This window comes from Quercus lobata, chromosome 4, assembly GCF_001633185.2.
Source record: "Quercus lobata isolate SW786 chromosome 4, ValleyOak3.0 Primary Assembly, whole genome shotgun sequence".
Lineage (NCBI taxonomy): Eukaryota > Viridiplantae > Streptophyta > Magnoliopsida > Fagales > Fagaceae > Quercus > Quercus lobata.
This window is the reverse complement of record NC_044907.1, coordinates 90,724,039-90,737,576: the sequence shown is the minus strand read 5'-3', so window position 1 is coordinate 90,737,576 and position 13,538 is coordinate 90,724,039. Positions and strand designations below refer to the sequence as shown.

The following is a 13,538-nucleotide window of genomic DNA, read 5'->3' as shown; positions in this document are numbered from 1 at the left end:
TAACACTCTCCCTCATGTTTAAGTTTGAGTATAGAAATCAAATGAGTCTAGCTTGAAAGACAATTACTGAAAGGAGGCATGAGCTAAAGGTTTTATGAAAATATCATCCATCCAAACAAAGGGATTGACAATTTGACACCAAGTTGAATTGTAAACTGAGAGAGAGAGAGAGAGAGAGAGAAGCTCCCACCTTAGCATATATTTATATTCAAGTCTATAGCATGATTACAAAAATACCTTTATTAATATTCTTAGATAAAGAAATGATTAGAAATAACTTTATGACTTCCATGTAAACAAAATAAATCACGAGAAAAAAGGTAAAATCAAAAAATTAATCTAGCAAAGGAAATTTTGTGAGAAACTACATACAAAATTATTTCTAAATATACTATAGTAAAAATGCCTGAATTGAAAGGAAAAAAAAAAAATATATATATATATATATATATATAGATATATATATAAATGATAAATCCATTAACTAGTCATCAAGGGGAAAGTATTTTATAACCCGCACTCTCACCAGGTCAGCATACTGATTTGGTGGGACAAACTAATGGATGGATGACCTAAAAATTGAATTTTGTGAAACAAATACTTACCGTATTGGAGGAGTTGATTTCAGCGTCTCAACCCTCAATGCTTGACATCCTTGGATTTCTTGTAAGTATAGAGCTTACTCTTAATATTTCTAGAAAACGTAGTGCGAGGAGTTTTTACTCATCATGATATCTCTATCTGAGCTGTGAGGCTTGTACTCTTACGGAATTATTGCCATTATTATAATGCCTTTTATGAGAGCTGCTCTCCATATATTTATCAACAAAAATCAATGCCCAAATAATAGTCTCTCTCTGTTGTAGACATGAAGTTTAGTTGGTTAGATTGGTAGATAGTTCTTTTACTTCTAATAGAATCATGTTGTAAATTCAGCTTTACTATGTTTGCACTACCATTGTCATGCCTCAAGCTTAGGACATTAAAATCATGGGTAGGATTATTTACTAAGTCGCATGTCATTCAAATTAAAATTAGAACAATTTCAACTAATTAAATTATGCTGCTTGTTCATGGCATAATGAAATGTGCCTTAGCTTGATCTATAGTGTCCTTGATACTGTAGTGCAAATAATTTCAAAGCAAGCTTCTGTTTGTGAGTTAATCTTTGAACTGTTAATCATCAACAATAAAAATAGCAGATACAACTAATCCCCATGTTCGAATGATTATTAAGATGTCCAAATAATTCTTAGGATGGATCTTGTTTCTTTAATTTTTCTGAACTCAATAGATTGGATTTTCTAGGGTCATGATTCATGATCATGTTTATGTTGCTTTTAGCTTTTTATTTTGCTAGGGGTCACTTTTCCTAGAGAAGGTAGTGGTGCCTTTTTAATGTGGTATTCTCTCTTAAGTTCTCTTTTTGTTACTATAGATCTTAATTTTTTGCATGAGTGTAGTGTATCTAAGGACATTTGCTTTTTATATTTCAGAAGAGGAGGAAGCAAGTAATGATTAGAGGATTGGAGGTGATAATGTTAATGTTGAGTCAAAACATGTGTTGATGCCTATGCAAAAAAAAAAAAAAACCGTGTTGATGTTGATGATAGGTCTTTTTCTGAAATTGGCACATCCATGTATTTATTCCTCAACCTCAAGAAACCCAAGCTTTTGACCTGTGGAAAACTGCTCTGTTAGTCGCGATCACCATTTTCCCTTAAATTAAAATTTTACATCGAAGAGTCAATGGGTTCAGTTCAGTCTGTCAAAATCAAATTTGACCATTCTCTTCTTGACTTCTTCCACTAGGTATTAACCAATATAACAATGGTTTTTCTTTTGGCTTTCGTACAAAAATTGTAATTATCGTAAGGCAAATACGTATGAGAACATATTTGAGCGCAAGTGCTGGCACTACCTTTTGAGTAAAAGTAAATCTTTGCCTACGCTTATGTATATTTCAACTAAACTCTTGGGATTATACATAATACTGATACATTATCATTCTAGAGCTTTTATTTTTTTTTTTTTTCTTTTTCTTTTTCTTTTTTTGGAGCATTCTTGAAATCTCATTAACACCAAAACCGTTTTGCTAAAAGACACGGGCTCCCAGCTTTTCAAATAATACTAAAAGGCCATCAAAAGTCAAAAACAGCCTACCAAATGGGCACTAAGATACACCCATCAACCTAACTCAGAAATTCAGCCAAAACGAGAAGGCGTTGCCTGGACACAATATCAAGCTCTCAAGTAAATAAGGGAAAATTGGAGAAATTGGTTGTAGTATGGATGGCAAAGTCCAAACGTTATGTATTACTGGAATGAGCTCCTCATACATTTTTTTGAATATTTCATATTTATTTTGAAGTCGCATCATGCAATGCCTAAACTCACATTATTATGAAGTCCACTCAAACAATAAAACCGAAAACTATCAAACTTATATCCTACTCTTTTGATCAAACTTCATATAGCAAGTGCTAAAAATTGCAGTGCCATCCAACAGAAGAAAACGTCTGATGGTATTTTTTAATTGAGCGATGCTACCAATGCCATGTGCTCTATAAGGTCCAATACTCGGTTACTGTAAGGAAAAAAAAAACAACAAAAAATATGATCGGTCATACACAATTGCATGAAAATTGTTAGTAAAGGAGTTGCATTTGTCAATATCTTTGTGCGTTGGTGGCTGAGGAAGAGGGAGAAGCTGTACCTGTATCCCCACTCATTGTCGTACCATGAAACAAGCTTCATGAACGAGTTATTGAGCCCAATCCCTGCCTTTGCATCGAATATACTTGACCTGAAATGAAACAAAATCCATTGAAACCAAATGGAGATTGCAAATCTCAACGTCTTTTCAACTATAGTCTGTAAAAGCAAGCAAGGATGAGATTGACAAAGGTGCAGATCCTGGAATCTTGTGAAGTGCAGTGCAATTGCTAGGCACAAAGGTCGAAATATCAAGGAATAGAAGATGATGCATTTTCTAGTACTTTCTTAAAGAACATTATCACAGGAACCAGAAAGCCAATCCAGCACAAAATAGACAATTTTATTTCCACTGATGAATTCAAACAATTTCTATAAAACAAAGGAGGCCTCAAAGAGCTTGAAATTGCCATTTGCCAATATTTTTCACCAACATATAGAAGTAAAAGACCACAAAACAATCAAAGCACAAGAGAGAGATACCTTGAGTCACCAACAAAATCATTGGAGACAACATCCTCATCTGTGTATCCAAGAATGCCTCTCAGTGGCCCCTCTGAGGCATACCTGTATTTGAAAATTCCAAGGTGAATTCAGTCAATCATCAAGTAAAAACATCACATCATGAAAGACCCCAAACAACTGCCAAAAGAAGAGAATACACAAGATCACATAAAAAAAAATAAATAAATAAAAATAATTTTAAAAACAAAAAAACAACATACTTAATAGCTGCCTTGACGTCTTCATAGGAAGCACTCTTCTCAAGTCGACAAGTTAAGTCTACGACAGAAACATTAGGTGTTGGGACGCGGAAGGCCATTCCAGTAAGCTTTCCATTAAGCTGTGGAAGAACTTTCCCAACTGCCTGCAATACCAAAAACATTAAGTTACAATGACACTCACCACCAATATAAAGGGTTGTATCTAATGCAATTGTCCTAAATTATATTTCTTGGAGTAATCACCACACCTTTGCAGCACCAGTTGAACTAGGAATGATGTTTTGTGCAGCTCCACGGCCCCCTCTCCAATCCTTCATTGAAGGACCATCGACAGTTTTTTGAGTGGCTGAAAATAGAACACCATAAATTTGTTACAAAACATGCAACATGGTTTAACAGAGAGAGAGAGACAGAGACAGAGACCTGTAGTTGCATGCACTGTTGTCATTAGACCTTCAATGATACCGAATTCTTCATCAACCACCTGCAAAACAGGAGCGCAAAAAATTAGATAAATATCAAGAGAACAGGTAGACATTTCAAATTCATCTCCTACCAGGTTACTATTAAACATAAAAAGCAAAAGAATTATAAAAAAGATGAATAGAAGTTAATAAGCTTTAAGATGCGCAACCAGACCTTTGCTAAAGGAGCAAGACAATTGGTAGTGCAGCTTGCATTGGAAACAATATCCATGTTTGGCTTGTATGTCTTCTCATTTACTCCTACCACAAACATAGGTGCATCAGCTGATGGAGCTGATATTACAACTTTCTTGGCACCACCCTGCAGAGGCAAATCAAAAAAAGCTCAACTTAAAAATTGTAAATATGAAGAGTAAGTGATTCATAATAAAAGGAAATATATGGAGAGAGAGAGAGAGAGAGAGAGAGCATAATTGATTATCACACCAACCTTCTTGTGTGTCGAAGCCTTCTCAATTGTTGTGAAAACCCCAGAGGATTCGACAACATAGTCTGCTCCAAAATCACCCCAAGGAATCTCTGCTGGGTCCCTGAGAGAATAAGTAGTCATGGAAGTTACTCCTTAGTAGATATAACTTTAGATGTTCCCGCAATTAATACTAAATGCAGACACAAAGATAAGGACGAGATGTTAAGGCCAATACCTTTTACTTACAACTTTAATCTGTTTCCCATTAATTTCCAAAGTGGAGTCATCCAGGACCCGGATGGTTCCCTTGAAAACTCCATGAGTAGAGTCGTACTTAAACATGTATGCCTACAAAAGATGTACAGTAAGTTACTGCCAAACTATCATATCTAGAGAACTCAAACGACTAATTAGATCACTATCCTAATGTAAAAGAAGTTAATAGTCCAACTCTCCCACCTTGTGAGTAATAGAAAAGGGAAAAAAAGAAAACACAGGGATGCAACCAAATGTACACTCATAGAGTAAACCACAAGTTTCAAAACACCATATAATGTGTAGGCACCATAGCAAGCCAAGAGCTATATGGGTCCCTAATATAAGGACAATAGCACTAGCAGTCAGATGCCACTGTTTCAATCAGATCCTCTACAACTAAAAGTGCAAAGACAGCTTTCCGAGGTCCCACGTTAAGGAATAAGTACCCGGCTGCTTGTCGGAGGACCTCTTTATAGGGTTTCACACTTCCGCTCCAATTTATAGTAGCACCTCAAGAGAGTACAGGGCCTTATGTATTTATATTTTTTCTTGTAGATCAAGATCCCATTTCTCCCACTCCACTTGTTCTATTTAATTTCATTTCTAAATGGGTTTAGATCGAGATGCAAATAAAATTATGTTACAAAATTATTATATTTTATTAGATTAATTTTTGGATTTTAAAAGAATTTTTTTAGTTTTTGTTTCTAGGCCATTTAGTTGATGTGGCATATGTAAATGACACAGTATGTTTTCATTGGACCAACTATCACATGTGACATTCTTAGGTAGCATTTAACAGCCATCTAGGCACAGGCATGGACAGAATGGCTCCCAATCAAAACAAACCCTAATGTTAGAGGAGCAGATCAAATTTTTAGAACTTTAGGGAGCAAAATCAAAACTTCCCCAAATTTTAGGAGTGTAATTTGTGATTTAGACTTTAACTAAAACAGAAGGACTAACTAGTAGCAAAACCAAAATTTTTAAATTGGACTTCCATAATAATCACCAAATGTTCATCATCCAGTATCTTCAAATCTGTGATTTACAAGAAAGAAACTGAATGTACATACCATGTACTTAGCATCAATAAAAGGATCATTGACCGATACAACGTCAATACCATCCCTGGAGATTGCAACTCGAAGTACCAACCTTCCAATTCGACCAAAACCTGTGTAAGATGAGGATCATGGATATATCATCATTTGTAGGCAGAATGAAATAACTTCTGAATGATATGAGGCAATAAGAATTTTACTATTTTTAGTAGGTAAGCAAAGAAGTCACCTAGCTCATGCAATTGACATTTTAAGCGGTACATCATTTTGGCCACAAAAGACAGAGAATGGCACAAGCAACCACTAAGCCAAACTTAGTAGAACTGATAATCTAGAAACTTGAAGCCAAAATCAAGTTGACCAATAAGACTAAATAAATTTTTTCTTTATAGGAGAAACCAAGTTATACATTGTCTAGATAACAGACCATGCAAACAATCCATACAAGGTCCTACATGTATCAAACCAAAGTGCCACCTATAACGCAGGCCACCTAAATGACAAATGAATTCCCTAGTCCAATACTCATAAGTTACATTAAATAACTTGAACCAAATTTTAAGAGATCCTTCTAGAAAGGGTTGAAATCAGCAAGCACAAGGTAATGCATTTAATCTTAAAATCATCAAACCAAAGCATGAGAGAATTAATCACCATGATCCCACTAAAATTCAAACAAAAGCATCACAAAGTCTCTAATTACATTATTTTTATGGCCACAAAGAACAGAAGCTCCCATCCAACCCTAAAATGCAACCCACCAAATACCCCTTTTGTTGGCCCAGCACTCCGACCTACATCAGAAGCAACGCCCAAAGAAAATCCTGAGTGCTTACCATATTCAGAGGACATAACAGCAGATTGGACCCTATCCGAGTAATTTACCACATTGGGCATAACAAACAGAGTTTATATTCCATAACCAAGATAGATGGGACAGCTGTTATCATGTACTGAACTCTTTAAACTACTTAATAATAGACCCATAAGCAAACAATGAAAAAACCACAGAATTCTAGTAAAACTGTAAAATATCTCAACACTTAAACAATGTGCAAACCCATAAACCCCTTTATAAGTAGTTTCCTCTTTGGCATCCCAAGCCTTACTTTTCACCCGCTATTAACTAACATCAATAGTAAAAACCATAAAAGCAAAAACAATACACATAAATCACAATAATCTACTGCTATAAATCCTCACATTAACATCCAATCTTCAAGTCAACTATAAATATTCATTTAATTAATGCATAACCCTACAACTACAAACAAAAAAACAAACAAAAACAGTTTCAAACATGCTTTAACATACATTATCAACCTGCAAACCACTGTATTTCTAAAAACCAAAACAGAACACAACAACAGTACTCATAGGAAAACATACCGTTGATTCCAATCCTTGTTTTCCCACCAGTCCTTGATCCTAAACAAATAAACATAAAAGTGAGCATCACCAACAAGCACAAAATCACTAATACATCACAAAGAAATTTAAAATACAAATAATTTGTGTAATTTGCATTCATACTTGGAACTGTAGGAGGTACTTCAGTAGCAGTAGCCTTAACGGGCTGGACGCTCCTCACACTACATGTCCTGACAATTGATTCAATAATTCCAATTTCAATCACATCAAGAGAACAAGGAATTTTCATAACATATACATACACATACTGCATATACACAAACAGAGATACATACGTACATAATGTATAAAAATTAAAATTGTTGGATTACTCAACTGTAAGGAAGATGAGCCACTGGGAACAGAGGTACCGAAAAGGCTAGATTGGTGCTTCGACATGTTGAGGTTGCGACTGAAACTGATGCTTGAAACCTGAGAATTTTGAGAAGATTAGCAGAAAATTCATTAACTAATAACAATTATATTATTTTAATGTGTGTGTGATTCTTTCTGTAAATGCAGAGTAAAGAAATCAAGTTCCAATCGATATAGACATACATGATCTTATAAATAAAAAATTCAAATTCAAGCTAACTTGGACAAAATTGCAGTGATTTTAATTTTTTTTTTTATAGTAATAAAGTTTATTTTTAATAATGATTTCCTTCATTTTGCAACATTTTCTCACCAACCAAACGCCTCAGCAAAACAAATTTAAAAAATAAAATAAAATAAAATAAAACTAGTTAAAAGAAAAGTAATGAAATCAACTCTGAAATATATATATATATATATATATGATCTAAAAATCTAATCAAACTCATTAGAAAATCAGCCAAATTGAACTGGTTTTTACACTCCTCGTGGTGCTTGAGTGATGAAGTTGCTAATAACCAAAAAAAAAAAAAAAGATTTCTTTCATTTCGGAAAATTTTCTCGGCAACCAAATGCCTAAACAAAATTACATTTCCGTTTAGAAAAACAACAAAACCGAACCAAAAAAAAAATCAACAAAAGCCGAATCGAAAAAAACAAAAACTCATCAAAGTTTATCGAAATGGATTCAGTGAAGTAATAAAGAATAACAACCTTGGAAAACCGATCGGACGGTGAAGAAGAGGCCTCGATGAAAGAAGCCGTAGGTGTAGCCGCAGATCTGAGCATGGTAGAAGCAGCCATTTTTCAACAGACAAATTGCAAAGCTTTCTCTCTCACAGAGTCTCACACTCACAAAATAATATCTCTGTGAGAGAAAACCCTAAAAACGAAGCAAAGAGAGAGAAGGCTTTTTATGAAGTGTGCGGCTGAGGCCAATATATATATATATATATATATATATATATAAACAGATATCAATGTGTTATGATTTGTTTTTTGATATTTTTAATTTTTATATTTATAAATGTGAAAAATCGAGCGGAGGTTCTTAGGCAAATAGAGAAATGGAACTGAATTTTTTTTTTTTTTGTCTGTCTGTCTGACTTGCTTTGTAATTTGCCTGCGATTCGCTCTTTTTTTCTCTCTCTTTCTTTCTGTACTGCTTGCTTACTGTGTTTTAAAAAAAAAAAAAGCGCAGGTTGGCGGTGTATTCGAGGTCTTATCGTCTGGATTTATGTGTAAACCTGTAAGAATGGTGCACCGTTGGTTTTTGCCGGCCTAGGAATGGATGGTTGTGATATGTTGCTTTTCCAAACGTTGCTATGGTGGCCTGCGAGGGTTCTGTTTTTGGAAAGAAAACAGAGTTTTTTAAAAAATAATAAAATTGTCATAAAATTTTGGATGTTTTGTCTTAATAGGAAAATGAAAATTAAAAAAAAAAAAAAAAAAGTTATACAAGTTGTTATTGGTAAGATAATAAAATAATTTCAATGGTAAGTTTAAATTAGAATAAGTCGATAACAACTAATCACTTATAATTTGTTGTGAAAATGTTATAGATATAATACTTTTCTAAAAATTTAGGTCCAATATTTTATGCTCTAATGTTCTTAACCAATACAATAGAGGCGTGGACAAAAAAATATATGTTATATGCAAGGACGGAGGTATTGTTGGACCTGGAGGGCACCCCCCCGGGCGATTTAAAAAAAAAAATAGTATATAACTCTATATATATAATATATTATTTTTAACAATTTGTTTTAATAAAATTGCATTTTGCCCCCTTAACAATATTATTGATATTTTTAAATGCTATAAACAAAATATTAGCCCAACAACAAAAATTAAGTCCAAACAACACCCCAAAACAAATACAAAAAAAAAAAAATCAAAGCCGATTCTAATCTACCTAGCCTAGGAGTAGGAAACACTCAACCTACCTCACAAATATAATAAAAGGGAAAAAAGAAGGGGATTTCTAAGCCATTCAAAAAACAAAAAACAAAAAAACAAAAAAAAAAACAAAAAACAAAAACAGAAAAAGAAGAAGAAGAAAAACCTAACTAACTTACGGCTGAATACAAAGGAGAGGAATTCAGCAGCTAGCAGCAAAAGCAAAGGTATCCTCTCATAGGATAAAGCACCTAAGCAAGAGTAGGGAGTCAGAGACGCTGGGAGCCTAGGACGGAGATACTCAAAGCAAAATAAATTAGAGTAAAAAGAAATAGTTAAATAGAGGTAAAAATCTGACTCACCCATCTTTGTCTTTAGCCCATAATTTATATTCTTTTATAAATGAAAAAGTTGTCATCTGATAAACACAATACCACACGCAACAATCAACTCTTATTGCCATTGATGTTTTGTAAATTTTTTTTTTTTTTTTTTTGGGTAGTTTTGTCTATAGTGTTTTTGTCTATTAGTTAGTGTCTAATAGACCTCACACATACAATATATTAAGACAATGAGTTTCATTTTCATAAATAATTGCATTATAATATCTTAAAAAACAATAATTTTGTGTATTTTTCTTTATTGATAGTTTATTAAATGAATATTTATTTAGAGTTTCAAATTTTTTTTCTTTTTGTTTATACTTCTACCCCCTTAACTCCAAGTTTTAGCTTTGTCCCTTGTCTTTCTCGTATCGTGTCTTATGCATTAAAACACTCAGAATCTTGGAAGTTGGAACTAAGGTAGAATTTACCCAATAAACTATTGGTTTATGTCAAAATTCTGTCGTTCTATAGTTTCCCACGCCCACCTCCTCATTGCATCTAGGCACATCATACCATACTCCTCAAGCCTTCACTTCAAAAATGGTAATCTATTTTTGATGGTATATTTTTCATAAATATAAAATTCAAAAATTAAAAGAAAATATTTATTTTAGTATTGTACTTTTTTTTATTTGTTTCAATAATAATTTATTCAATCAAAAAATGAGTTAAACTTATTACACACAAATAGTTTTACACACACTCTCAAGAGCTATTGTGTGTAATAAACACTATTCGCAAAAAAAAAAATATTGTAACAAATTTGTAAACTATTTGTTATAAAAAAAATTTTTATAAAAAAACTATAAAAGACTTTTTTATGATATTTCTTTTCTAAATAGATATAAAGAAAAAAAAAATATCATTAAGGTGTTTTCTAACAACAAATTATATTTTTAAGATGTTTTTTATAAAAATAAATAATTAGAGCCAAACAACCTTAAACCCTCTCTTAATCTGAGCCAACAACTCAGGCTGATCTTCACCGTTGATCTACGTGAGTCTTAATAGAAAATGGACGGTCTAGATGCATGGGAGTATAAAAATACAATGAGATTGGAAGTAGAGGAAAGGGGTTGGTATGAAAAATGCGTAGGTGAGTCTGTCGTGACTCAAGACGCCCTCCTCGAAGGCCACGTAGGACACAGTCTGGGCCTCCTTTGGGCTTTTCCTATTTTTTAGATTTTAAGTCGGTCCTACTGGTCGGCTGGGTACAGTTTTGGCTTTGGGTACGGTTAACCCTGTTAAAGGTTAGGTTAGTGAGAATTTGAGCTAACCGATGAGTTGAATTTTGAGCAAAACAACTTAGAAGCCATACCTGGTTTTATTATTAATTAGAATTAGGTTAACTTGCACAGTTTGGGATCATTTTAATTTTATCTCCAAACAAAAATGTTTCAAGATTTGCATCCATAATCCTAACTTTAAGTATTGTTTAGATTTAAGTCATTACATTAATCTGTCATGATAATGAGTTTGTTAAGTGCTAACTAATCTAAAAATGTCTTCTTCATTTTTTTTCATTTTTTTTTTCATTCAAAACTTTGTCGTTTTTGAATCTTATTAGAGTCGTGTTAGATATTATTTTGACTAAAATTACAATTTACAACATTAAAGTTAGGGATTTGATTTTGCCTCCAAAATTTTCAAATTTTGGATTTATAAAATTTCATCCTTTTGAGTTAAGATGACATTTAAGGAACATCTCATCAAGGCGCATGAACGAAAGGGTTTAAATCCAAATGATAAGTAACGTTAGGGATATGGATCTAAATTTTAAAACTTTAAAGGAAAAAATCAAAATCACCTCAAATTTTAAGGGTATGAATTGCAATTTTGTCTTGAAAAAATATTCATGAATCATGAGGCACATTATTTTTTTGGAAAGTTCTTTAAACCCATTACAATGACAATCATAAAATAATCATATTAATAGTAATTTTGAAGTGTTTTAAACTCCATCATAACAACCGCTTGTGATTATGTGATGATAATCATATATTCATTTTAATAATGTATTTTCAAGTGTTTTAATTTATATATTTTCTTCATAAATATAAATAAAATATTAAGATTAAAACATTTGAAATGAACGGTTCTAACTGTAGAGGGTATCATATTCCAAGTGTACCATAGAAGAACCCACTATTTATTGGTCACATAATGGAGTGAAAATATTTAATGTAGTTGGACTGGAGGAAAACTATGTTCATGTATAGAATATTTTATCTCAAACAACCTAACTAAAGATGGTCTTGACAATAAAAGAATCGGTTAATTTTTATGCTCCCTATTAAGTTACAGTCCAAATTACCCCTTAAATAAGTGTAGGCAAATAATATGAAAACCCTAATTTAAATAGAAGATATAGAATAGATAGATTCAATCAAAAAAAAAAAAAAAAAAAAAAAAAAAAAAAAAAGAGAGAGAGAAAAGTTTAGGATCAATAATATAAAATATCATGGTCAATTGCTAGTAATTCAAAATACTTCAACTAATAAAATTGCTATATTTTAATTATTTAATGACGATTATTGCAAATATGATATAATTTGATATTGTTTGTCAAAAAAATCTGATGAGACTAGCCTGATATGGTAAGGAAATCTAACACTATTAGCTAGCTATATTTGAAAACGGCATTTATTATATACAAATGATGTTTATTTGTCATTGACAAGAAAGTTCATTGTTTCTGTAGTGGCTAATAAAAGTATGTTAGTTTTTCATTATCACTACTAATTATGAAAAATTGGCATATTCATTGTTAAGTGACATCTTATGAGGTCTTAGGGTTTCACTTTGCGGAACAAGGACAGCAACCTTTTCATGCCAACTGTGCAAAAGAAGAAACATTGAAAGCAAATGGCATTAAAATAAGAAAAAGAAAGTGTGGGGGGAAAAAAAGTCAAAGAAGAACAATTAACTAAAAATATTATAATTTCTAGTTGAAGAAGAGAGTGGATCACCTCTTCGAAGAAACGAATGGTCCAGTTTGTATTGAAACTCAAACTTACTCTAATGTCTCTAATTTTTAAACAATGATAGATTAACCAAATCATCTTTGGCTGCACCAAAACATTATAAACAATTATAAAACTATTGAAGCCATAAAAAATTGTGAGGTAGCTTTCAATAAATGAGTTTAACAATGACTAAACAAGCTTTAGTAGAAGTTGGGTACGGTTCAAATATTAACTTATTAAGTGTGCGTTTGTTTCAGCTTCTAACTAAACAAGTTTTAGTAAAAGTTGGGTACAGTTCAAATATTTACTTATTAAGCGTGCGTTTGTTTCAATTTCTAAAAATTGAAACGCACTTTTTGAAACCAAAAAAATAAAATGTGCGTTTAGTAAGGTTTTAAAAGTTATTTCTTCTAAAAAACTACATTTTGAAATGTGAATAAGAGTACTTTAACAATGGACAGCTCTCAGATACTTTTGCAAAAACCAATGCATGTTTCATAAATATTACCATTGGAGGCAGTATTCAATTATCAAATTGCCCAAATATTTTATTGAAAACCCAATTTTATCCTTTGATAAATCAAAGAATAACACCTCTCTGGAGCACACCTCTCTGGAGCTCACCTCACGCTAGATTCCTCTCTCCCAAATATGTTTATATATATATATATATATTTTACTCAATATTTACAACAACTAACAACAAAATCATTTCAGATATTTTCTCTCTCAAACATCTCTAAACTCAATCTCAATCAAAATACAAACTCAAAATCATAATTTCAAAATTAATCAAACCAGGGAAAAAAAAAAAAAGACAAAGCAAATTGACCCATCTAAGCCGCG

The 13,538-nt window shown here is 32.4% G+C and overlaps 1 protein-coding gene across 1 annotated transcript; it reads right to left on the bottom strand.

The window, feature by feature from the left end:
* Nucleotides 1–2,270: 2,270 nt before the first annotated feature.
* Nucleotides 2,271–8,385, bottom strand: LOC115987273 (glyceraldehyde-3-phosphate dehydrogenase GAPCP1, chloroplastic-like). The gene is made up of 14 exons (XM_031110785.1): nucleotides 8,156–8,385; nucleotides 7,404–7,498; nucleotides 7,190–7,257; nucleotides 7,046–7,084; nucleotides 5,669–5,769; nucleotides 4,570–4,682; nucleotides 4,356–4,455; nucleotides 4,080–4,226; nucleotides 3,864–3,924; nucleotides 3,689–3,786; nucleotides 3,441–3,583; nucleotides 3,199–3,282; nucleotides 2,717–2,806; nucleotides 2,271–2,587 (listed from the first exon to the last, which is right to left on the bottom strand). Exons 1-14 carry the CDS (start codon nucleotides 8,243–8,245, stop codon nucleotides 2,533–2,535), a joined length of 1,284 nt encoding a protein of 427 aa, XP_030966645.1. The 5' UTR covers nucleotides 8,246–8,385; the 3' UTR covers nucleotides 2,271–2,532.
* Between the last annotated feature and the right edge of the window lie 5,153 nt (nucleotides 8,386–13,538).